The sequence below is a fragment of the Ovis canadensis genome, chromosome 7, assembly GCF_042477335.2.
Source record: "Ovis canadensis isolate MfBH-ARS-UI-01 breed Bighorn chromosome 7, ARS-UI_OviCan_v2, whole genome shotgun sequence".
NCBI classification, from domain to species: Eukaryota; Metazoa; Chordata; class Mammalia; order Artiodactyla; family Bovidae; genus Ovis; species Ovis canadensis.
In genome coordinates, this window is record NC_091251.1 from 33,769,271 (window position 1) to 33,795,874 (window position 26,604).

The 26,604-nt window shown below is 43.7% G+C and overlaps 1 protein-coding gene across 1 annotated transcript; it reads right to left on the reverse strand.

Moving 5' to 3' along the window:
* Positions 1-12,424: 12,424 nt before the first annotated feature.
* Positions 12,425-20,100, reverse strand: NGDN (neuroguidin). Its single transcript, XM_069597710.1, has 11 exons — positions 19,832-20,100; positions 19,430-19,489; positions 18,525-18,596; positions 15,604-15,741; positions 14,902-14,986; positions 14,765-14,817; positions 14,389-14,512; positions 14,132-14,300; positions 13,238-13,394; positions 13,040-13,097; positions 12,425-12,590 (listed from the first exon to the last, which is right to left on the reverse strand). The coding sequence occupies exons 1-11, from the start codon at positions 19,841-19,843 to the stop codon at positions 12,571-12,573; spliced, it is 948 nt and encodes a 315-aa protein (XP_069453811.1). The 5' UTR covers positions 19,844-20,100; the 3' UTR covers positions 12,425-12,570.
* Between the last annotated feature and the right edge of the window lie 6,504 nt (positions 20,101-26,604).

Genomic DNA, 26,604 nt, shown 5'->3' on the forward strand with positions numbered 1-26,604 from the left:
CCTCCAGGGGCAGTTACTCCAGAGACCAGAATGGTGTTCTTTATCCTTTGCCCCTGAAATTTCACTTCAGAAAATTGCAAAAGATTTCTGTATAAAGATGTGGGTGTCCATCACAGAAGGAAAATACAAGAAACCTGCAAACATGCTAAATGTCTAACAAAAAGAAACGGTTTTATAAAGTATGGTATATCCATGATTGAGATATTACATGTTCTTTAAGGATTTTTTGAGACAGATCTTTATTTGCTTTACACAGCATTAAAAAGTATGTATTATACACTGCGTGTCCGTGAGCTCAGTCATAACTCACATCCAACTCTTTTGTGACCCCCTAGACTGTGGTCCACCAGGCTCCTCCGTCCATGGAATTTTCCAGGCAAGAATACTGGAGTGGGATGCCATTTCCTTCTCCACGTTAAGCATTCTTTAATCTGATTTTTTCAATTGCATAAGAAAATGCGATACAATATGAAGTGAATAAAACAGGATACAAATGTGTACAAGAAGGCTAATCATAATTTTGGAGTGGGAAGGTGGTGAGAAATGTCTATAAAAACATAAAAGGAAATACAGTATATATGAAAACAAGCCTGTGCCCTTTACTCTTCACTCCACCACCTCTCCTCAGCCCTTGCCCCCTTCAGAAACTGGCTTCAGTTGAGGAAGGACCTCCCTGGTAGTCCAGTGGCTAAGACTCCATGCTCCCAATGCAAGGGACCTGGGTTTGACTCCTGGTCAGAAAAACTAGATCCCACACGCTGCAGCTAAGAGTTCCCGTACAGCAACTGAAGAACCTGCATGCTGCAATGAAGTCATTGCAACTAAGACCCAGCATAGCCAAATAAATATATATTTAAAAAACAAACCCTACTGAGGCGCCTAAGCCACATTATACTGTGGAGTGACCTCCCTTAGTCATCACAAAATTATCTTACTCATCATACTTTTTGTAACTTTTTGTGTCCTCCATCCAGAGGACACATACTTGCCATAACTGGGAATGTCACTGACTCTAAAGCAACTAAGACACCTTGATATGTGGCTCTATGCCAATCAATACATTTGCTGAACAGCTGGGAATTGTCAGGCTTTAGGCTAGCACTACATGTACTTCACTCTAAAGACCTGGATTTCTGCCCTCATGGAGCTAGCATCTCATCTCTGTGGACAGCCTAAGACACACATACACAAGAAAGAATAAGTAACAGTATTGTTATTGTTTAGTCATTAAGTTGCGTCTAACTCTTTTGCAACCCAATGAATTATAGCCCACCAGGCTCCTCTGTCCATGGAATTCTCCAGGCAAGAATTCTGGAGTGGGTAGCCGTTTCCTTCTCCAGGGGATCTTCCCCACCCAGGGATTGAACCTGCATCTCCTGCATTAAAAAGCAAGATTCTTCACCACTGAGCCACCTGGGAAGCCCAAGTAACAAACAGTACAAGAAGACCCAAAAGCAGCACATGGGATAGGTGCTACAAGGAGTTTGCACAGAGACACAGAATAACTTACCACCCTTTATTGTATATTCTCGGAGAAGGCAATGGCACCCCACTCCAGTACTCTTGCCTGGAAAATCCCATGGACAGAGGAGCCTGGTGGGCTGCAGTCCATGGGGTCCCTAAGAGTCGGACACGACTAAGCGACTTCACTTTCACTTTTTACTTTCATGCACTGGAGAAGGAAATGGCAACCCACTCCAGTACTCTTGCCTGGAGAATCCCAGGGATGGGGGAGTCTGGTGAGCTGCCGTCTATGGGGTCACACAGAGTCGGACACGACTGAAGCGACTTAGCAGCAGCAGCACTGTATATTCTCATATATTCTATTTTCCCCAGAACCAAAATACAAACCCCTTTGATGTAACAATTCTCTCTCATCCCTTTTTTTCATATCTAAACCTAATGCCTTGTGTGTCTGGCAGATAGTAGGTGCTTAACAAATGTTTCTTAAATTTATGATACTCTAATGCTTTGTATAGTGAATATGAAAATTTTTGAGTGAATTAATTACTGCACTATGAATAACAGTTGGAAATACCATCTAAGTGCACAGTGGTTAGGAGAATAGATAAGACAGAACTTGCTCCTGGTATATTTCAGACTGAAGAAGGTTGGGAAACGTTGGGGTGGCTGCTGTCGGGAGGCTCTGCTCACCCAGTGGAGTCCTCACAGACTTCAGTTCTTTAGTGAAGGGCTAGACAGGGGCGTCTAGATCTGCACTGAATAGTTTCTTTCACTCTTCAAAGGAGAAAAACAATGACAAGCAAGCTGTCCCTCTGTTTTCCAGCTTGGATCATGGTAGTGACCTTAACAGTGTCCTTGGCACCAGCTACAACACACCCTTGTCAATCCACACCCCAACCTCCCTTCTTCTGCTCCACATATATATCTCCAGTTGTTCTCCTATTCTCCTCTCCAGCCCTCTGCCAAGGACAGAAGCCATGCTAGTCATCAGAGAGTCATCTCTTTGCAGTCTCAGCTAGGAATCAGTGCTCTAAACCCTCCAGGGAAGCAATTATCTTCTTTGAAGAGAAGTCTCATCCCTAAAATGTTGACAGACCACAAAGATCAAACTCAAAGTTCACCCTGAATGCAATGAGGAAAGGGAACTGAGAATGCACCCTGAATTTTCCTATCCTGGATTTTCTTGGTTCTCTAGGACACAGTACATATTTAAGGATGACTATGTCTATCTAGAAAAAACCTTCCAAGTTCATCTCGCTTGGGGCAAACTTTAACCACTCCAGGCAGATACGCATCTATCTCCTAAAGAGTTCTTTCACTAGAGCATGTCACTGACTTGCAAGGAGGAAGTTCTCCTTCATTTCTAACCTAAAGCACTCCCATTAAAATTGGTATTTATTACTTTAGAAGATATTCAGGGCAACAAATCGGCATCCTCTGTAACTATTTCTCAGGCTATTCAAGCATGCAAATGTTTGCAACCCACAGCTCTACCTCTAACCTTTAGAAGCTTCAAGATACTCTCATTTCTCCAATGCTACTAATTACTTCCCTCTTCAGTAAGTTCCACTTTTCACGATTTCCCATCTCTGTCTCTTCACACCTCCCTCGGATTTCTTTCCACTTAGGCTGTTCTTCCCTCTTCAACCCTTCAGCCTCCTTCCCCCTACCTGCCCATCCCTAAGTTTCCCATCCTGAATGGACAGAAGCCCTGCTTTATTACCTCCTACTTTTCTGACCTAGCATTCTTCCCTGTAGGAATGTTAATTAGCATGCGGGATTTAATTAATTCAGCAGTTAATTAAAAATGAGAGAGAAAGAGTGGGCGAGGAGGCGGGCGGGAGAGGCAGAGCCCGTCTCAGTGCAGAAGGCACTGCAGATGGTTCTGGGTTGGTTGGCACCATGCCACCGCCCTCCAACCCCCGCCCCAACAGCACGTACAGTGAGGGGGAGGGGCAAAAGTAAGGGGCACAGCCTGGCAGAGCCTCTAGACAGACTCATTCAGTCCTGCCGCCGCTTTGTGCTGGGGAGAGATAGAAAGAGGGAGAAAGCGAGAGAAAGAGTGGGAGAAACGAGGACAAACCGCACTCAGGAAGAGCAAAAGAAGTGGGTGTCTGAGCCAACTCACTGGGAGAAGCAGAAAGCTTGTTCATCCCCAAGAGAAGCAGCGTCTTGGGGCTCCCTGGCTCCTGAAGACCATCGAGGACAAGATGGGAAAAGACTGCCACGCACCCTCTGGAGAAAAAGGGATCGTCTATTCTGACAACCAGGGACCCACTCTGCAGCCATTCTGCCCCTCACACGCTGCTTCTTCAGTATAAGCAGGCGATGAGGAAGATAGCTATTGAAAATGAAAGATGAGGGTGTGGAGGGAATGGGCACAGATGGGCAATGGTGAGCAAGTGGATGAGGAAACTTAAAGGAAGAGAAATGAAGGGTATTCATGAAGGGAAGGCAGAAATGTAACTAGATGAAGGAGAAGAAATAATGGGAAAGAAAGAGGAGGAAGTCAGGGGCAGAGCCACGCTTTGTTTGCCAAGAAGGATGAAGAGGGCTGGAGTGTCTGTGCAGAGGACTTCCACACCTGATCTCGCTTAGCCTAGGTCAAGAAGGGGGACAGCGACACTGCAGGGAGGGGCGGGAGCAGATCCTTCCGAGCGTCAACTAAGGCACCGGAGATGGGGGACTAATCCCGAAGATCTTCCTAAATTCTGGATACTTCTGCCAAACCAGGACATCATCAAAAGCAATGGAGAAAAGCTTCCAAGTGAACAGAAAAGGAGGCTAGGATGACAGGAGGCTGCAGAATCCGATTCCTGGAGCTCCAGCAGGGAGATGGGTGAGGAATGGGATTTTTAGCAGGACCCAGCTGGCTCAGAGGATCCATTTCAGGATCTGAGAGATAAGACAGACAGGGAAGGTTGGGTTTCAGAAAGCACCCTTTTGGTGGGAGGCATCTAGGAAGCTTTGGCACTTTAAGCCTTGGGAGGGAACAAAAGGGCAAGTGAAGTCTGCCATCAGTGATAGATTACTTAAGGCTTGACTGAGAGAGACTGAGAAGGAGGGTGTGAAGCCAGATGAAGCTTCTCTGGTGTTAACTGCCACAGAACTGAATGCAATGCCAGACAAGGGTCACTGTAGCTAAGAGACAGGGTTTTCCTGGCTAGGAATTCTGATTTGATCTCTTTACCACCTAGGGCTTCCCGCAAGAGCTAGCAGTGAGTGAATCGAAATTGGGAGAGAAGAAGTAGGCATTCAAGGGCTTTTTATTCTCCAGAGTTCAGCCGTGGGGCTAAACTCAAGGCTGGCAGATGAGACAAAGCCAGTTCTCAGAGTAAGCTGCTACAGGCTCAGTCCAAGTGGAAATATGTGAATGCTTTCTGAGCCTATTTTTTTAGCCTAGGCTTTCATTAACAACACAAACTGTAAGAACATGTAATAGAGGCAGAGTGATGGCTTTACAGTAGACAAATTCTTTAAGACTGAAGATGATCAGCACTAGCAGGAGGAAGAGGGTGGTCTACAGAGCCTTTTATTTTATTGATACCAAACCCAAGAGTTAGCTGAAAAGGAGCAGGAAGGCGAAAATGGAGACGTCAGAGCTTCCGAGCCACCACCGTGTGCTATCCAGTCCTGAGATAATAAGGTGGAGAAGGCTTAGGGGAAGGAGTATATTAGCAGTAAAGCCAAATTAAAATCTGGAATGGGAAAGAGAAACCAGCAGTTTAGAAATTTTCTACCTTTGGGAATGTCAAGGCCCCTCCAATAGGCTGCGCTGTGTAACACCTGAGGGAGTCCCAGCCCTTCCCAGGGAGCCAGGCACCTGCTCTGCCCCACGCCCCAGCTCTCACACTGCTAACGCCTAACCTCAGCCGGTGGCCAAAACTGGTTTCACTACAAAACCTGTGCGGCTGGCTCCAAAGCGGTCAGTGAATTTGGGGATGAAATGGGAACACTGGTTTCTGTGGGGCAGTCAGCAAAAAGTCAGACCCAGATGTCCAAGAGGATGTGGGTTCCAACACCAGCTCTGCTAATGACTTATCTGTACAGTTTTGGACAAACCACTTCTCCCTAAGTGGAAGAAAACAAAACTTTTAACCAAGACAATTTTAGCTGCAGTAACCATAAGCACCTAGAGAAGATATAGTTAAAATTTTATAACTCTTGGAGAAGGTACCAAAGCTGAAAAGTCCCTACCATTCAGGCAACAAATATTTACTGAGCCTTGGTTTTAATAGAGGGACCTTGGGAATTCCCTGGTGATCCAGTCATTAGGACTCATTACTTTCACTTTTGGGGGGCCCAAGTTCAATTCCTCATTAGGGAACTAAGATTTCACAAGCTACATAGCACAGACAGGAAAAAAAAAAAAGAGAGAGAAAGAGAGGGACCTTAACAGGTTTCATCTTTCATCGTCTAAGTTACACGAGTCCACAACCCTAACTAGAGTCCCTCAGATAAAGTGAAGGTCTCTGAAAAGGGCAGCATGAAAATCAGCTGAGGAAACAAAGAGACCACTGGTCCATTTGCCTCCGCCGACATACACACCTCAGGAAGGCGGGAGAGGCAGGCAGAGGTTTCCATAGGTACCTCCAAATCTCAGGCAATAACGTGAAGGATGTGGAGTTTTGAATTGAGGCTCTCTCTAGGGCTCTGCCTTGCAGGCAAACGCTGCCTGTCTCCGTAGTCCAGGAGTCGGTCTTGACTCACACAAGCATGGGAAATAGAAGCCAGTCATTCTGAGGGTGCCCATTTAAGCTAAGAAAGATCTCTTCCCACCCAGGAATGAAGGAAAGAGGCCACACCATCCATCTTGTGGACAATTCCTAGGTCATACACAAGGCAAAGACTCAATACTATTTTTCCAGGGAGCTACCAGGATGCTTTTAATCCATCAAAATAACTCAGTAAGTGGAAAATGAGCCATCCTAGAAATTGGGTAACCTTCCAACCAACTGGAAGGTTGCTAGCTGGCTAGCTGAGGGACTGTTTTGGTCACACACTGAATGAGTGGTCTCCAGATGAAGTTGAGAAACAAGGCGGTGCATGAGTGAGGGGACTGTCTGGTGACTCTGGATTATATTCTGGAAAGGTTATGGCTGAGTGGGGCAACCCCATAAACTCTGCTGAGATAAAGGACAGACATGGAATGACAGGAGGAAGTAGTGGCAAGACAAAAAATGAGATCCTGCAGTCAGAATTGTGCTCAGTGGTGACCAGACAGCCAGGGTGCCCATCAAGTAGGCCTAACAGCTGCCCTGGCGAGGACAGGACTCAAAAGATCAAAAACAGGACATTTCCTAAGGACCACAGAACAGGTTTTAGGGTGTAGCTTTTCTCCAGATTCTATAAAATATAGGATAACAAACACACAGCTATCCTTAGCCGTCTAAACCAAAAGGTTTTGGACGAAGCCCTTATAATCTGAATTCGTGTGACTCTCCATCTCCTTTTCCCAGCACATGGAACGAAATTTTATAGATTCAGGTAACACAGTGTCCCTCCTCAGGTGAACTCTATTTAAAATCCAGGCACTGAACAGACCTGAACAGCACAGGCTATCTTTACTTTCCCTTTTCCATGCATTCTCCTGTGTCCGCCCTCTCCTGACCTCAACCTCAACACTCACCCATGAGTTCCTTGATGCTGCCCTTTCCTAACCCACCCTCACTATGGCCCCTTTTCATTAGGAGAGTCGTCTGAAAGATGCCAAGGGCAGAAGAGATAAAGAAAAATAAAGGGAGTAAGGAAGTGTGTGGTCTGAGATAGGGGAATGAGATGAAAATCCTGCAGACAGACAGAAAGAGAGAGAAATAGAGATAGAGAAAGCAAGGGAGTTGGAGCGGGGGGGGGGGAGGGGAAGAAGATGGCACTGCGGGAAAAAGAGCGCCACAAAATTAATTTGAGGAAGGGAACAGTAGAGGAGACGCTGGTGGAATAACAATCAGGCAGTAGGGGCTGGGGGAAGGGGGAGGGCGCCGTGGGTGGGGAGGACCCTCCGCGCAGAGCACCAGCAGCACCACCTATGGGCACGGCGGAGGCTTACAGGCAGCAACAAAAGAGGCCCCCCGCCTGGACACGCAAGCCTGGAGTGCGGGTGGGGAGGGAGAAGCCACGCTTCTGCCCTCCAAGCCTCTCAGTAACACAACACGCAGGCTACAAGAATACATTCTGTGCGGCTCTCCTGGGAAGATAGGGATTTAAGAAGGTGGGGGGGGGGGGCGCGGAAGGGGGGGGGGGACGCGGGAGGTGGGCACGTAGAGAAAACTGGCTTTTTCCATTCCAAGGAGGTTTCCCTCTCAGAACTCAAACAGTAGACAAGAGAAGGGTAAGGAAGAGGAGGAAAGCCAGGTACTGAAGGCAACGTGTGCACCTGCTTCTCCCTTCATTAGCTGGAGACAGGGTTTTCTCTTTATTTCCGAGTGATTTCCTTTCCCCACTCGAGGCTAAGTGCAGCTCCCTCCCTGGGGCACTGGCCGCCCCTCACTCAGCTGCTTCCTCCCAGCACTGCCCTGAAACTCCCAACCGTCATTAGAAACCCCCAGGGACCACTAGCTCTGAGAAGGGAAGGGAAGGGTCCCCCTGCCGAACAGGCCTGGGGTGGGGTTGGGGGCCGGGGAAGGGTGGGAGAGAATGAGAGAGAATGCAAAAGCTCTGCAGAGGGAGGGGAGAGGGAAAACGTGATCTGTTGTGCTTTCAGGGAGGAAGGATCCTTCATATTTTTAATAATAATAAATACATGAAGACAGATTTGCCAGCATTGCTCTGGCTCCTCGGGAAGTGTGGGGGAGGGGAGCCAAGGCAGCGGCAGCACCGACCAGTATCTCCCCGCCCCTCCCCCACTACACAGGCTCAGTATTGCGGCTCCCCCTCCCCCCGCAGTCCTCCCCATCAGAGCCCACCCTTTCTGTGGTCCCTTCGCACAGCTCTGCCCCTCCCTCCGCCACCTCTCCCTACTCCCCTAGCCCTAGACTCAGTCCATTCAGCACGGGTCCTCATTGAACACAGTCTCACTCTAGCTCTGAGACGTCCTGGTACCCACCTCACACTCCCTAATCTGAGGCCCCGCTCCTTCCTACCAGTGCCCTTCACAGCTGATACACAACACCCCACAGAAGCCAGCCGGTATATTTCAGCCTTTCCCAGATCCCACCAAAAGGGACTGCTTTTCTCCCCATTTTTATTTCAATGTGACCTCCTTTCTCACAACCTTAAATATAATGGCCATCAAATGTGCTCAGGGGGTGTCAGGGCCTCAGGACTAGGTAGACTACTGCCACCTATTGACCCAAATTTGTTCAAGATAGACCTTTAATACACTTCTTACACAGTGGCACTCTGTCATTTCAAAAGCATCAATAGCTTAAACATGCAAAGGCATGGCTCTTGGGGCTTCTCTGAGACCCTCTGAACAATGAGATCAAAGAAATACAAAAGCGAGACTGGGCAGAGAGCCAGAGCAATGATGCCTTTCTCCATGCAGAGGCAGAAAAAGAGCCCGAACCCAAGGAATGAAAAGCAACTTCACGTCTCCTCAAGGGTCTGGAAGCAAAGAAAAGTAGGGGTGAGAGTTTTTCTCAAGGGCTGTTAAAAAAACCTTGTACATCACAATATGAATTATGTTACCAATAGAGCAGAAGGCAGGATTTCACTCATACGCCACTATCAAGTTGGACAAATCCTTGGGTAAGTCTCACCATGCATCTGAGGTTTACACACCTAATAGATTGCAGGGAGTATGGGGACACTCAGGAATGCTGCTGCCTCTCACTGAATCCATACCAATCAGAACTGGAGATTGAACAGATAAACTGGGCTATGCAAAAGGGCAGGTCTACACCAAGCAGCTCAGTGGATTGGTTCAGCTCTGTACCTTCCACCAACCCAAGGCAAGGAACACAATGAAAAGGCCTGCACTCTCCATGGTGCTGAAAAAGGATGTCATGGAGTCCTCATTCGAGAAGACTGCTGCATACTCCTGAAAGACATTCCCCAAGCCCTCATAAAATCATAACAAAACAAAGCTTTAGAGGCAAAATCAGGCCTTGATCAAACCCTCTTCCCTCCCCCTCAGATGACAATACTAAGACAGAGATGCTAAAGTACTTATCAGTACCAGATAAGTAACACTGATACTTATACTACTGATAAGTAGTACTGATACGAGAGTAAGTACTCTCTTGCTGGAGTACAGCTCCCTCCATGGGGCAATGAACTCACTCAGCTGTTTCCACCCAGCACTGCCTTGAAATTCCAACCATCATTAGAAACCCCAGGGAGGCACCAAGCTTTGAGGGTCCTCCCACTAAAGAGACCTGGAGGTCGGGCGGGAGATAGGGTGGAAAGAATGAGAATGCAAAAAGTCTGCAGAGGGAGGGGAGAGAGCTGTGATCAGTGGTATCTGCTGTGCTTCTAGGGAGGAAGGATGCTTCACATTTTTAACAGACACCACGTGATAAAACTGAACAAGTGTGCACTGATGATACACCTCACTTAGTTAATGTTGGAAGTGATGCATTCTTTGCACTGATCAGATCTGACATTCACGTGGTCTAACCAGAGAACTAAATCTGAACAGGAGGAAGGGAAAGAAGAAAAGCAAATGACAGCCATAATGAAACCCTGAAATCTTAATTCTTAGCTTCCTTGCCATACTACTGTAAAGGTGATTTTGAAACTACATGCTGTGGAGTTTTAACGGTTCCTAGGAGCTCCTCAGAAATCGTGGGAGAAGTGGGCCATGAGAACATGAAGCTCTAGGAACCCTCATTCCCGCTTCAAAGGAACCTCACTTGTCTTTTTTACAGGGTGAAAATCCAAGCAAAATTTTGTCAACAATGTACTTTAAACATTGTTTGATAACTCTGGTGAAAATATTCTCAGAAATTACTCACGTTTTGGTTGGAAACCTCTTTCAAATAGCACCTGTCATCTAGAAGGCCAGGGATAACAAGATTTCCTGAGATTAAAGACTGGATTGAATTAATATAAGATCCACAAAGGCAGGGATTTCTGTCTGTTCAGTTCACTCCTATAACACAAAGAAGCCAGAACAATGTCTGGAACTTGTGATTTCTTTGAAGGCAAGCTCTTGAATAGAAATGGTACAGTAAGGAGAGAGCTAGAGGTCATAAACTACTTTTTTTTTTTAAGGAAAAAAGAAGAAAAACAAAACCTTGAAGACATTCATAAACCCAGGACACGTGGCCACCCTTCTCTATTTACCAAAGCACTGGCTCTTTAGCAACATAACCTTGGACAAAGGACCCAAGTGTCTCAGCTGTCTCATTATGATGACATGTTTTATAAGGATTAAGTATAAAGCACTTCGTTCAGTATGTAACACACAGACAGACCTTAAAAAACAAAAAAAAAAGAGCACCTCCTTTCCCTTGGTAGTTCACACAATCCAAAAATTTTAACAAATTAGAAGCAAATGCAATAGCTGGTCCTAAAGGAGAAAGTAGTGGTCCTAACCTCTTGTCCGGTTAGTTCAGCCGGAAAGGAAAAAGGCAGGCTCTGGGTACGTCAGGCTTGCTCAGAACTGCCAGGGACTAAGTCAGAGACCCCAGCAGTAAGTGCATCTTGGTATTATCCATAAGAAACTCCTCTAGGCTCCTTGGTTTGCAGGAAATCTCAGATTCAGTCTAACACATTTATTTTTCAACTGAGGAAAACTAAAGGCCAGAGATGTCAAGTATTTGCAGAAGATCACATAGTTAACAGAAGACAGTCCTAGACTGTCTCTCTTAACCACTTTCTACCAAGCTATAGCTGACTGAAAGCAGGCCCTGCCCCAGACCAGTTTAAGTCCAAATTCATAGGACTTAGAATCAACAAGGTTTTAGTGATAGAATGATCCAAATTATATCCTTCTCCATGACACATCATTAATTCCAAGGAATTATTTCTACAGACTCAACCGCCTTCCTATTCCTCTTCTCATTTTCTGTATTATCCAAGGCCAGAGGGATCTCTCACTAACAGAAGTCATTCTTTGAACCGAATATAAGATCTCAGATATTTAACTTCTACCAGTCTCCTGACTTGGCTGATGTCTGTGGGATTTTTATTCTTTTGGTCTGTTGGGAGTTTTCTGCCTGCCTGCTCGTTGGCATTACTTCACAAGGTCTTTGTAACAGGACTGGCCTTTACTAACTGGTAACTGAAGCCTTTCTTGAAGGAGTGTCAACAAGTCAGAAAACCACAAGACCATCCTGATTCCTCACACTCTTCTTATTCACTCTATTTTCTCTAGATACACTCTCTCAATAACTGACCTAAGGGCTGCCTTATTTTCATGCTGTTTTAGAGAAAAGAAAAACATTCAGAGAAGTGGAAACACGAATAACTTGGTTATGAGGAAAGGTTCCATTTAATAGTATTTGATTACAGTCAAAACCAAAGGTTTTCTGAACACTAATGCCATCTGGTGGTCAAAAAGATACATTGCCTGCGTGCAGTCGTGACAGACTCTTTACCACCCCATGGACTGTGGCCCTCCAAGCTTCTCTGTCCATGAGATTTCTCAGGCAAAGATACTGGAGTGGGTTGCCATTTCCTCCTCCAGGGGATCTTTCCTGATGCAGGGATTGAGCCCACATGTCCTGCATTGGCAGGCGGGTTCTTTACCACTGAGCCACCTGGGGATCCCCATAAGATACATAATAAATCTTAAAATGTCCGTATATTTCAGATTATCTGTATTATCACAACAATAAATCATACTTGGGGCAACATGGGGGTAAAAGAATGTATTACACTACTCTAATCTCTCAATATTTTTTGACTAGCCAATTTCTAGTTTCTGGGGAACATATTTGTCAAAGAAAACCATATAAAGCCAAACTTTCTTATTCTCCCCCAAGATCTCCTCTTTCCCTTTTCCATCACCCTCTCACCAAAAATACCCACACCCAGAGATTCCAGTCATATAATACATGTGCAAAAGGGGCTTGAATTTGTTAAGTAAAATCAATTTTATTAATAAAGATCTTTCCACATGTCCAGAGTATATGATTAATGAATTCCAAAGAAAAAACCTACATACAATGAAATTAGAAGTATCCCAGATGACAAAAATAAATTAAGTATGTACACCCATAATCACCGCCGCCTCCGAAAACCTGAAAGGAAGGGAAACCAAGAATGAGGCAAAGGACAGTTGGAAAAAACCGAAGAGACAGACAAAAAGACCATCTAGAGAAAAGGGCTCCTTAGGAGTGGGTCCCCGTGGCAGTGCTCTGTATCCTCCCAGGATGAGAGACAGGAAGGAGGAAGGAAACTGACATTGGATAGCAGTTCCTTCAAGCGATGCTTTTATATTTACGTAAGCAAGCCTGCACAGGAGCTATGGGGATTTCAGAGACAGAATCCAGAAGTCTCTTTTGTGAATGATACTGATTTTCATCTTGGAAAAGAAAAAAATAAGGCTCACATCTAAAGAGATTAGTGCCCAGTATGGAAGATACACTATAGAGGTTGGTAAGAACTAGAATGGCAAACCCAGAGCCGGCATCTCAATTTATAAAGCCCACCCTGCGCTTGATCACCCAGGTCTGAGCCATTCACTCACCTTTCTTCTTCCGACCTTTCTTAGGTATCTTCTTCCGCTTCTTAGTAGGATTTTGATCCTGGAGATGCACGGAGAAGGGAAGGAATGGCTGTGCGCTTTCAATATTAGTGTCCCTTTCCAAGTTCCTCGTGGTAATAAGCCCACATACAGTTAGCTGAAGCATGAAGGTCACCTCCCACCACTGGATCAGCACCTCACCTCGTTAAGATGAGGGGTTCCTCCTGTCAGAGCACTGATGTCACTGAAGTGTGTGAGGGAATGAAGCTGTGAGCTCATGACATTTGCTCGTTTTCGCCGTCCTTTCTCCCGCTTGCTGACACTTAAACGCACCATCATGCTCTCCTCATAGTTAATCCTGCAAGAGAAACATAGACAGTTTCCAGCATGCTCAGTCCACTGAGGCAGAAAGCTGCAGCCAAGAACCTGGCCCAGGTGTTTACTCAGCCATCATGCAGACAGTTCTCAAGAAATTTCATAGCTAGTCACCACAGTATTTGCTGAGGTGATACTATATGCTCAGTACTCAATGTTCAATGAAATGCTCTTTGTGCTAAAACGTCCCTCCTCCCCAGAAATGAACTCACAGCCCGTCCACAGGAATATTTAAATTATTACATAAAATTTTTTGTATTCCAGCTTCATAAACAGGATCCCCTACATGGATCCTCTCACTGACATCTGTCGACTATAGAGAGAGTCACCTAGGCAAAGTTGACAAATTTGTGTTCAACAATTGCTTTTCTACTTTCCTTCCCTAAGCTAATCGAAAAACCTGATTTTCTTGCTTTCTTCAGAAAATAAAGAGCAGGGATAGTGAAACAGAACTTTAGAGCCTTAGTCAGTGGCAATGCATATTTTTTTTCTCCATGGAGCATTTGCTCAGCTTGAACAGCTTGGGTCTGAGGGGTGGGAAAACAACATTTTTCCCCTAGTCCCCATAATGTACTTCAAAACTCTAATTCTTAGAAATCATTAACCCAAGTTTAGTACTCCATTTCCTACATAACATGGGTTCTCTTGGAATCAGATTAATCATATTCATTCAAAACAAAAGGACAAGTCCCTATAGCATAGAAACAACTTCTAATGCACCTGTGTTGATCCTCCTGACTCTGGCGAGTAACATGAGGATGCCGAGCATCTCGGATTTCCTCTGGAGCATCTGAGTACTGCTCCTTTAGCTCACGAATGACAGAGCTGCTCAACGCCCGTCTCTTGGCTCGTTCTAGGCGCTTCTTCTCCCGCTCAGCTTCTGTTTCATCTATGTGATTAAAAATCAGCAAGGTTTATCCCAGAACAGAGAAGAGAAACACAATTCACACAGAGGAAGCAGCAGCCACAGTTCATACCATAATGAACTGGAACCAAGCGTGGTGGGACGTATTTCTTAGCTGTTCCTTTTCCAGATTTCTTCCCTGAAGCCCCAGACTGGCCTTCCTCTGCTTCATCTTCCTCCTCATCCTCAGAGCTCAACTATAAGAGGAACATAATGTCCACAAACTTAGGAAGAGTTAAGTCAAATAAGTGACAAGGAAATTGAAAGCTGAAGTACCTGGGAAAGTGGGAATACAAACCAGAGGGACAAAGGGGAATCTCACATTCAACACTCTTAGGCACAAGTTGGGAGTCAACAGTAATAAGAGAAATCCCAGGAGGTCCAGGAGCACCACAAGGCTCACCCAGGTTTAGATTCCTCAGGAAAATCAGGGTACTGCAGCCTCTTACCTTGCTCACCATATTGCTGGGATGAGGCTTAAAACGGAGTGGGTCATTCTCACCTACAATATAAAATGCAAGAGATTTTACAAGACTTGGAACTTTTTGAATGGTCCCCAGAAAACCTTACAGTTTCTCCTACTTACTGAGGCTGCCTGTCACTGCAGTCTTGACCAGTTTGTCAATCTGATACTTCAATTTTTGGTCCAAAGGACGAAGCTTTTCCAAAACCTAAAATGTGGTTAAATACCATTACATGAAGTGTAGTCGCTCAGTCGTGTCCAACTCTTTGCGACCCCACAGACTGTAGCCTACCAGGCTCCTGTGTCCATGGGATTTTCCAGGCAAGAGTACTGGAGTGGATTGCCATTTCCTTCTCCAGGGGATCTTCCTGACCCAAGGATCGAACCCAGGTCTCCCGCATTGTAGACAGACACTTTACTGTATGAGCCATAAGCACACACCAAAAGTTCCTATTTTTAGCTGCCAGATAAAGCCCCTAAAATATGCAAAAAGTAGAGGAAATGAAAACAAAAATGCTTTTTCTCCATTTGGTTTTCTCATTAAACATGAGAAAAATGAAAAAAATAAAATAAAATAAAAGTGTTAGTTGCTCAGTCCTGTCTGACTCTTTGCAATCCCATGGACTGTAGCTCGTCAGGCTACTCTGTCCATGGAATTCTCCAGACAAGAATGGAGTGGGTTGCTATTCCCTTCTCCAGGGGATCTTCCTGACCCAGGGAACATGAGAACATGAGAACACCCACTTAAATGAGAGCGATCATGCCACAGTCCTGGAGTTCAGGACTTAGCAACTTAGAGCCCATAAGATGCCAAATGCTTTGTACCGTGCGAATCTCCACCAGTCTCAAAACTGCAGGATGTCCCTGAAGAGAACCTCCTGAGGCTTTGTCCAGGATGAGATGGCTCAAATCCATAAGGTACATGAGCAACAGCTGATCTTTTACTTCCAAAAGGCTGAGACCCTGAGTTGAATCATAAGAGAAGCAAATTCAGTTTTAACCAGAGAATGAGGAGAGAGAGCCTAGGGAAAACAGGATAATTTTTTCCAAGTTCATGTAAAGTATCTAGAGTAGTCTCAAGGAAGTGGCTATACCTAAAATGGCCAGAGAGAAAATTATGCTAACACGATGGAAGCAAACCTCACAGAATTATGGAAGACAGGAAGAGCAGGAAAATCAATAAAGTATCCCCCGAAATCACTATAGCAAGGTTTCTCAAACTCAAGGGCTACTGATATCTGGGGACAGATAATTCTTCGCTGTGGAGCACTGTCCAATCTACAGTGAACAGAGGAGGACTAGAGGGCATTCAACAGCAGCCCTGACCTCCACCCCCTGACCCCACTCCTCAAGTTGTGACAATCAAAAATATCTCCACACAGTGCTGAATTTTAAATTAATTTAACCAAAACAGTCACCATGATTTTATAGTGACTGTTGAATCACTACAGTGAATACATATCACATATAGTGAATACATGATTTTATCCCCATATGATGAAATTATACATTACAGGTAAAAACAAGGATCTATACCTAGTGACATGGACTTAGTTCTATGTCAACACACTTTCTCCCTACGTAGAAAGAGTGAATACTGTGGTTCAAACTGAGGAGGCGAGAAGTATGATACACATATTTCACATGTACAGAAAAATGAAGATAATACAATTAGCAACTGCTACCCCTGGGAACTGAGATGAGAAAAAGGAAGAAATAGAGTATACTATAAAAGTGATTTTCCATCAAGCACATATTACTTTTATAACAAACAAACTTTTTAAATGTATCCCAGTGGTTATCTCAGAATGGTGATTACACTGATTTTTTTTTTTTTCTTCTTTGTGATTTTATGTATCTTTTCAACTGTCTAAAAATTAAAATGTATTACAGGGACTTCCCTGGCGGTCTGGTGATTAAGACTCTGCGTTTCCACTGCAGGGGGAACGGGTTCAGTCCCTGCTCAGGGAACTATATTCCATACGTTGCACAGGGTAGTCCACCACCAAAGAAGTGTATTACATTACAGTGTATTATGATTTGCTAATCATAAATTATAAGTGCATTCTCTTAAATAAAAAAGTAACTTGGGTAAGCAGACTTAAGGTATGGTTATGGGGGAAAAAAAAGTCAATGTGACTGCATAAAACAAAACTGGAAAAGCCCACAGCCCTTGGAAGACCTACTTCAGACAGGCTAAATAAATAATCTCTGCCTACGATAACACAGTAATAAGAGTAGAGCTGGGATTCAAACTCAGTCTGACTCCAACACCCAAGCCCTGGGTATCTGTAAACCAACATGCTTGAGGTCAACACTAGCATGATATAGGAGGACCAGCAAAGCATTCAGAGACAGACAAGCTGAGCTCAACTTTTGAATTAGGCATTCAATAGTCAAATATTGGGTAAATTATGACCTCTGTCTCCTCATCTATAATATGTAACATGAGACTCAAATAAGATGGGAATGTACTTTGTAGCCTATAAAACACCTGATGAAGGTCTTTGATTCTCAAAGTTACTAAATAACTGTTCAATGAACAAATATACAGTGATCTAAGATACATGTGTGCAGCTCATCTCAAAAAGGCATTAAAATGCATAAAAGCATCATACCCAGAATAAAGACAGCCAAGAATGTGAGAAACAGGATCTTCTGACATGCTTGGGCATTGTCAAGCTTATGAGTTACACGTGTATGGGTTACAAGCATATAAGACAAAAAAAAATGAGAAGCGAAGATTAAAAATGAGAAGAGAACAAAAATGAATGAAGAGAAGGAAATGGCAAAAAGATACATTAAAAATTCATTTAGCTATCTTCCTAAAGCACAAGTCTGCTGTAAATCTCATGTTTTAAAAACCCTCAATGACTTTTATTAACCTACTATAATAATTTCCATACTTCTGCTGACCTACGGAATGTCATGCTTAAACGATATCTTAGAACAAAAGTTCAATACATAAAACAGGCAACACAGTTCAAGCAGGGATGAGGGATCCAGAAATCCCTCATTCCTTCTATACTGATCCAGAGATTCCTTCTACACTGTCCTGCACCCAATAATTCCTTTGGAAACTTCAAGACCTTAATTTGAAAATCACTGTATTTAAGATACACATCATTTTCACAGTCAGAATACATCTTTAAATCCACAGTATCTTAGTATGTCACAGATTAACAAGCAGCACTCTTTCTTAGTATACAAAATAAGCAATATGCCCCCAATTAGCAAAATTTTGGATTAAATGAACACAGCAGTAACTCCTTAGTTGGCCTACAAGGCTCTTCATAGAGTGACTACTTTTCCAGTCATATTTTCTAGCCCTGCCCCCAACACACACACAAAATGTACAAAAAAGCACACTACGTGACATACCTCCTTTGCAGAATATCATCACGTGTTAGGTCTTCGTGTTTTTGCACATGCTATTTCTTTCCATCCCTCTGACCCTTGTTTATTCCTCACAATCCTGCTACCTCCTCTAAGACGCCTAACTCCCTTTGCTCCCTGCTGACCATTTAATCTCACTCCTCAGTTTTCACAGCCACTCACCATGACTGCTACTGTTTATACCTATTGCTTCCACCTGCCTTCTCTACCAGACTTCAGCACGGAAACTGGATCTTATTCATCTTCAGAGCTCCAGCACTGAGGACAGGCCACACACTCAATAAGTCGACAATGGATAGAGCTGTTGAGGATATTAAGTCAGGGGATGCTTACTCTTCAATATGTCTTACCTTCTCTGTACGATAAGCTTTAGCCTGAACTTTTTTGGTCAGAGTCTGCACTTGTGCTGTGACAGCCATCACCTGAAATTAATCCAAATAAAACCCCTGATCAGAATACAATCAAGTCATCTCTGTGAGCTGTGAAGGACAAAATCTAAACAAGCCACCTAAAAAATACTGATATCTGAGACACTGCCTAAAGTACACCATCATCTTCTTTTCAGTTCTGGGGAAGTACAGGAGAGGCTGATACTTCTTCAAAAAGAATAAAAAACTTTCAACCTCTTCTTAAAGAGATTGACTTACCAAACTAGAGGTAGGGAATGGGGATGGGAAGTGGTCATGAGTGCACTGCACCTTTGTGCCGCTGCACTTGCAATGTGAGATCTATTAGTATATAACCCTACATCAGCTGGGCACCCAAAGGGCAAATCACATCACCTTTCTCATCACTGGTTTCCTTATCTATAGGAATAAAGGAAATTGATTCAGATGCTTTTTTGTCCTCAAGTTTCCTATATTCCTTTGGATGCAGAAATCAATTACTCTGAATTGTTGCCTGAAAAGGTTTTCATTAGATCATCCTGCTCTTAAGGTATCTGGTCATTCAAATACGTACTCAGTTGCTATCTCCTATCCAATTATTTTCGACCCCATGGACTGTAGCCTACCAGGCTCCTCTGTCCATGGCATTTCCCAGACAAGAATACAGGAGTGGGTTGCCATTTCCTTCTCCAAGGGCTCTTCCTTACCCAGGGATCCAACCTCCGTCTCCTGCATTGGCAAGCGGGTTCTTTACCGCTGAGCCACCAGGAAAACCCCATGACCCCAAATCACCAAACTTTAGCGGTAAGGCAAACAAAGTCAGAGCCTATTTGCAACTAATCTATTTCAAAAGGGGTGGCACTACTCACCTGCTCCTGGAGGTTTTTCAAAAGTGCCACAGCATTTGGCAGGTCTGACTCCAACACCTCCTATGAAGGGATAGTAAAGAAAAGTCATTTCTTTCCTCAGGATCATAAGACGGAAGGTGTGGGGTGGAAAAGTCCCCTCTCTCCTTCAAACAGCCCAGACTTCCTGCCTTCCCACTCCGATGCCCATGCAGCCTCGCCTCACGGCCGGCCGGTCTCTCACGTTACTGGAAAGGAGCGTTAACTCCAGTCCCGTCTCCTTACTACGGTTGTGGCTGGGAGGACGCCTCGGTAGAACTATTTTTATCACCATCCTTTCCTCGCGCCAATAATTTGCCTCCAGGCACCGAGGAGAAAGGAAACGTCCACAATATCAAGCCAAGGAAACAAACACACGAAACTCACCGGAGCCGCCATCTTCACAAAGCCTGCCCCTTCCGGAACTGTACTTCCGGAGAGCGGACGTTGTCATGATAGACTTGAGAGATCACCGCCACTTGCAAATCTAAACCAATACGAAGAGGGGCTCTCTCATTTCCGCTCCAAACAGGATGTACGGAAGGAGGGGCCGGATCCAGCCAATGGAACAGAAGAACCGGCTAAACTCGTCAGACTTAGGAGGAGCTTTACCAATAGAAATATGCTCTTGGAAAGAGCCATATGATTCGTAGATTGAGTAGAATGGGTGGAGTTAAGCCAGTAAAAACTCGGCAATTGGTTGATTGGCACTTTTAAAGGCCCAATGGGAAAAAGGAGTTAACTGAGCGAACTGAGAGCGTATTGGCTCGTGGATGCCGCAGTACCCGGAGTCTCTTTCAAGATACTTCCGTTGCGTTGCCTGAGCCTGCCGCTAGGTGACGGGCCTCAGCTTATCTCTGAGAAGGTGGCCACGTTATGGAGTCGCCTTTCCAGGCTGGTGTTCCAACGCAGGCCGTGCTAGATTCTTCATGGACCCCCAAGGCGTTTGTACGATCTTGGAGAAGTCATTTGATCTCTGAGCTCTTTTCATCTATAAATAAGAGAGTTGAGCCAGAGAAGCCCAGAGCCAGAATTTAGGCACAGAAGATAAGCACATTCACCTGCATGGTGGCCACCTGGGGGCAACGCGTAAAGACCCCCTCCGCTGCCGCCTTCTACCAGTTAGGGGATGTGAAGGGGAGGACGTTTGACAAAAGAAGCCAGTTCAGATTTACATGACTTGCTTCTGGTCACACAGATTCAAACCCAGCTTGTGCATACGTAGTATTTCATTATGCGCTGCCTCATCTTTTCTTCAGGTCAGTTCAGTTCAATCGCTCAGTCGTGTCGGACTCTTTGTGACCCCATGGACTGCAGCACGCCAGGCCTCCCTATCCATCACCAACTCCCGGAGTTTACCCAAACTCATGTCCATTGAGTCGGTGATGCTATCAAACCGTCTCATCCTCTGTCCTCCTCTTATCCTCCTGCGCTCAATCTTTCCCAACATCAGGGTCTTTTCAAATGAGTCAGCCCTTTGCGTCAGGTGGCCAGAGTATTGGAGTTTCAGCTTCAGCATCAGTCCTTCCATGAATATGCAGGACTGATTTCCTTTAGCATGGACTGCTTGAATCTCCTTGCTGTCCAAGGGACTCTCAAGAGTCTTCTCCAACACCACAGTTCAAAAGCATCAATTCTTTGGGGCTGAGTCTTCTTTATGGTCCAACTCTCACATCCATACATGACTCCTGGAAAAACCATAGCTTTGACCAAACAGATCTTTGTTGGCAAAGTAATGTCTTTGCTTTTTAATAAGCTGTCTAGGTTGGTCGTGGCTTTTCTTCCAAGGAGCAAGCCTCTTTTAATTTCATGGCTGCAGTCACCATCTGCCCCCCAAAATAAAGTTTGTCACTGTTTCCACTGTTTCCCCATCTATTTGCCATGAAGTGATGGGACCAGATGCCATGATCTTAGTTTTCTGAATGTTGAGTTTTAAGCCAACTTTTTCATCCTTTCTTAATACTTTCAAATATGTCGGCTAACTCCTGCTTTTTACAGTCTGGTAAAGTCAGCTGTTTGGGTATTAATTATTCCTGTCCTCTGCCTTGGACTTCCTGGGTGGCGCAGTGGTAAAGAATCCACTGGTCAATGCAAGACACCCAGGTTCCGTTCCTGGGTCAGAAAGATTCCCTGGAAATGGAAGTGGAAATGGCACCTCTTGCCTGGAAAATTCCATGGACAGAGGAGCCTAAAAGGCTACAGTCCATGGGGTCTCAAAGTGTCAGACACGACTGAGCAACTATGTGCATTGTCTGCCTTGGGAAATAAGCACTGCAAGAGGAAATAATGGTCTTGAATGTTACCCACAACTGTCGAGTTGATCTAGGACTAGAAATTAGATTTCCTGACTTGGAGCAGTCTTCTGAAAGTAAACAATGAATAACTCCCAGATCTTGGCAACTAGGGTGGGAAAATTCTGGTTTCTAAATCTTCTGCTGGACTCCCGAAGAAGGCAGGAGTTAAGTATCCAGTCCCCTTGCCTCTGCATCTAACATTTATTTGCTGTTTCAGGCCCAGTGGAAGCTCAGGTGCTTGATAGCCTACTCAATTGAACTCTTTTCATCTATAAATAAAAGAGTTGTTTTTCAGTCACTCAGTTGTGTCCGACTCTTTGCAACCACATGGACTGCAGCACGCCTGGTTTCCCTGTCCTTCACCATCTCCTGGAGTTTGCCCTAACTCATGTCCATTGAGTCGGTGATGCCATCAAACCATTTCGTCCTCTGGTGTCCCCTTCTCCTGCCTTCAATGTTTCCCAGCATCAAAATATTTTACAACAAGTTGGCTCTTCCCATCAGATGGCCAGAGTATTGGAGTTTCAGCTTCAGCATCAGTCATTCCAATCAATATTCAGGACTGATTTCCTCTAGGATGGACTGGTTGGATCTCCTTGCAGTCCAAGAGACTCTCAAGAGTCTTCTCCAACACCACAGCTCAGAAGTATCAGGTCTTCAGCACTCAGTTTTCTTTATGGTCTAACTCTCGCATCCATGCATGACTGCTGGAAAAACCATAGCTTTGACTATATGGACCTTTGTCAGCAAAGTAATGTCTTTGGTTTTTAATATGCTGTCTAGGTTTAACACAGCTTCTCTTCCAAGGAGCAAGTGTCTTTTCATTTCATGGCTGCAGTTACCATCTGCAGTGATTTTGGAGCCCAGGAAAATAAAGTCTGTCACTGTTTCCCATTGCTTTCCCATCTATTTGCCATGAAGTGATGGGACTGGATGCCATGATCTTCATTTTTTGAATGTTGAGTTTTAAGCCAGCTTTTTTACTCTCCTTTAAAAGAAATTTTTTTTTAATTGTGGTGACATTTATTTTGATAACAGAACAGGTCTCCACTCACCTGACCCTGAGCTAGACCCTGAGTAGGATGAAGCCCAGGTCTGGGTGGTGTGGAGCAGGAGCCCCACCCACCTGCAAATTCACTCCCCTCTTTCACCTTCATCAAGAGGCTCTTTAGTTCCTCCTACTCAATTAACCAATAGTTTTTATACCATTTATCAAGATTTGTGTTAGGAAAATTTTTCCATTTCAACATGAATTTATGAACTATTCAGATCCTCAGCCCATTTTTTAATCAGGTAATTTTTTGTTATTATCAGATATATGATTAGCAAATATTTTCTCCCATCCTATAGGTTGCCTTCTCATTTTGTTGTTGGCTCCCTTTGCCGTCCAGAGCTTTTTAGCTTGTAATCCCACTTGTTTATTTTTGTTTTGTTGCCTTTATTTTTTGTTGTCAGATTCAAAAAATTCCTTGTCAAGACTGCTGTTAAGAAGCTTACTGCCTATGTTTTCTTCTAAAATTTTTAAGGTTTCAGGTCTTCCATTCAGGTCTTTAATCCATTTTGAGCCATTTTGTGTATAGTATAAAATAAGAGTCTAGTTTCATTCTTTTGGGTGTAGCTGTTTAGTTTTGGTAACATCATTTATTGAAGAGACTGTCCTTTCCCTATTGTAGTAAATTAATTGACCAAACAAGTGTGGTTTTATTTCTAGCCTCTCTATTCTGTCCCATTGATCTATGTCTTTGTTTTTGTGCCATTATGATATTGTTTGGACTACTATAGCTTTGTAATATAGTTTGAAATCATGGACAAAAATAACATTTAACCTATTATCTGGGCACTTCATGACTCAATCAGTAATTATACATGAAAATACACAAGTTCATTGATTCAAAAATCTATTTCTTTGAATTTGTTCTGAGAAAATATTTCAAAAAAAAAAAGAAACTATGTATATATGTTTACAGAGACATTATAAGTTCAAAAACCTGCAAAGGATTAGAGAGTGATTGTTAGTGGAAGTGGGATTCTTTTTGAGGTGATAAAAATGTTCTAAAGTTAGGTAGTGATGATGGTTACCAAACTATGAATATACTAAAACAACTGAATTGTACACTGTAAAAAGGTGAATTTTATGGTATACGAGTTATGTCTCAATAAATATGTTATAATACTATAGGCACTCTAAATATCAAATAAGTAAAATTTCTTATATTATCTCTGTAGCCCACCAGGTTGCTCTGTCCATGGAATTCTCCAGATAAGAATACTGGAGTGGGTTGACATTTCCTTCTCCAGGGGATCTTCTCGACCAACCCAGGGATCAAACCCTTGGCTCTTGCGTTGGCAGGCAAATTCTTTACCATCTGAGCCTCTGGGGGAGTTTATATTATCTCAGAAATAGCAAACAGCTCCATTTAATGAGTGCTTATCCTTCCCTGGTGGCTCAGACCATAAATAATTTGCCTGCAATGCAGGAGTGTGATTCCTGGGTTGGGAAGATCCCCCTGGAGATGGAAATGGCAACCCACTCCAGTATTCTTGCCTGGTGAATTCTGTGAACAGGAGCCTGGCGGCTACAGTCCGTGAGTCAGACACAAAGAGTCAGACACAACTGAGTGACTAAATTTCACTTTCAGTTTTCATTGAGTGCTTATTCTATGCAAGGCATTATTCTGAACACTTTACACATACTAATTCAATAGTTTTTCAAAGTGTGGTCCTTGATCTAGTAGCATCTGGAATACAAATTCAGGCCCCTCACCCTGTCCTACTGAATCATATCTCTGAGGCCAAGGCCTAAGACACAGTATTTTAATAAGCCTTCTTATTAAAGAAGTATGATTCTGCAACATGGTCAAGGTTGAGTGTCTCTGTTTTAACTTGTTATTTAATACTCATAATAAACCCATAAGGTGGGAAATATTATCTCCATTTGATAGATAGTAGTGGAATGTCTGCAGTCATAAAAATTAAAAAATCTAAGATTGCAGAAATATGGAATTTTGATGGCTAGAGCATGATAGGCAATGGCCACCCACTCCAGTACTCTTGCCTGGAGAATCCCAGGGACGGAGGAGCCTGGTAGGCTGCCATCTAGGGGGTCGCACAGAGTCAGACACGACTGAAGTGACTTAGCAGCAGCAGCAGCAGCAGCAGAGCATGATTATGTACATACTGTATGTACGCATAGCAGCCCTATATGCTATATATGTATTTTTGAATGTATATATAAAATAGAAACACAAGCACACCTTGGAAAGAAGTTGAGAATTAAAAATAGTTAATGTGAAACCTATATGCAGGTCAGGAAGCAACAGTTAGCACTGGACATGGAACAACAGACTGGTTCCAAATAGGAAAAGGAGTATGTCAAGGCTGTGTATTGTCACCCTGCTTATTTAACTTATATGCAGAGTACGTCATGAGAAATGCTGGGCTAGAAGAAGCACAAGCTGGAATCAAGATTGCCAGGAGAAATATCAATCACCTCATATATGCAGATGACACCACCCTTATGGCAGAAGTGAAGAGGAACTAAAAAGCTTCTTGATGAAAGTGAAAGAGGAGAGTGAAAAAGTTGCCTTAAACCTCAACATTCAGAAAACAAAGATCATGGCATCCAGTCCCATCACTTCATGGGAAATAGATGGGGAAACAGTGGAAACAGTGTCAGACCTTATTTTGGGGGGCTCCAAAATCACTGCAGATGGTGACTGCAGCCATGAAATTAAAAGACGTTTATTCCTTGGAAGAAAAGTTATGGCCAACCTAGACAGCATATTGAAAAGCAGAGACATTACTTTGCCAACAAAGGTCCGTCTAATCAAGGCTGTGGTTTTTCCTGTGGTCATGTATGGATGTGAGAGTTGGACTATGAAGAAAGCTGAGCGCCGAAGAATTGATGCTTTCGAACTGTGGTGTTGGAGAAGACTCTTGAGAGTCCCTTGGACTGCAAGGAGATCCAACCAGTCCATTCTAAAGATCAGTCCTGGGTGTTCTTTGGAAGGAATGACACTGAAGCTTAAACTCCAGTACTTTGGCCACCTCATGTGAAGAGTTGATTCATTGGAAAAGTCTCTGATGCTGGGAGGGATTGTGGGCAGGAGGAGAAAGGGACGACAGAGGATGAAATGGCTGGATGGCATCACTGACTCCATGAACGTGAGTCTGAGTGAACTCCGGGAGTTGGTGATGGACAGGGAGGCCTGGTGTGCTGCAATTCATGGGATCACAAAGAGCTGGACACGACTGAGCAACTGAACTGAACCGAACTGAACTGAATGTGATTGTGTAGGAGATCTTGTGTGTCATTTCTGTACTTGCATAGTTTCAACAAAGTTTTGTTTGTGTTTCAGGAACAGCCCTGCTGAACTGAAAAGTGCGTTCATAGAAGAACCACTGAGACTACTATATACAAAACAGATAACAAAGACCTACTGTAAAGCACAAGAAACTATACTCAATATTTTTTATTACTCTATACAAATATAGATTATGTATATGTATATATGTATTATTGAATCACTGTGATATACACCTGAAACTAACATGACATTGTAAATCAATTATACTTCAATTAAAAATGCAGATTAGAAAGAACCATCAGAGAATCTCATACATTCCATTAACATTTTTGTTAGTTATATATATTGTAATATTGCTGAATCTTTAATCGGAGCTATTTAGGCCTTTAAAAACTTGAATTTCCACATTTGAAAATGGAAAAAAAAAGAAAATGGAAAAATATCAATATGCTACTCACTTTTGAGAATCTACTGAAACAATGTATGTATAAGTAGATTATAATTTATTATGGGCTTCACAAGTGAATGATGTTTTTAAATGATTCTTGGATATATTGTT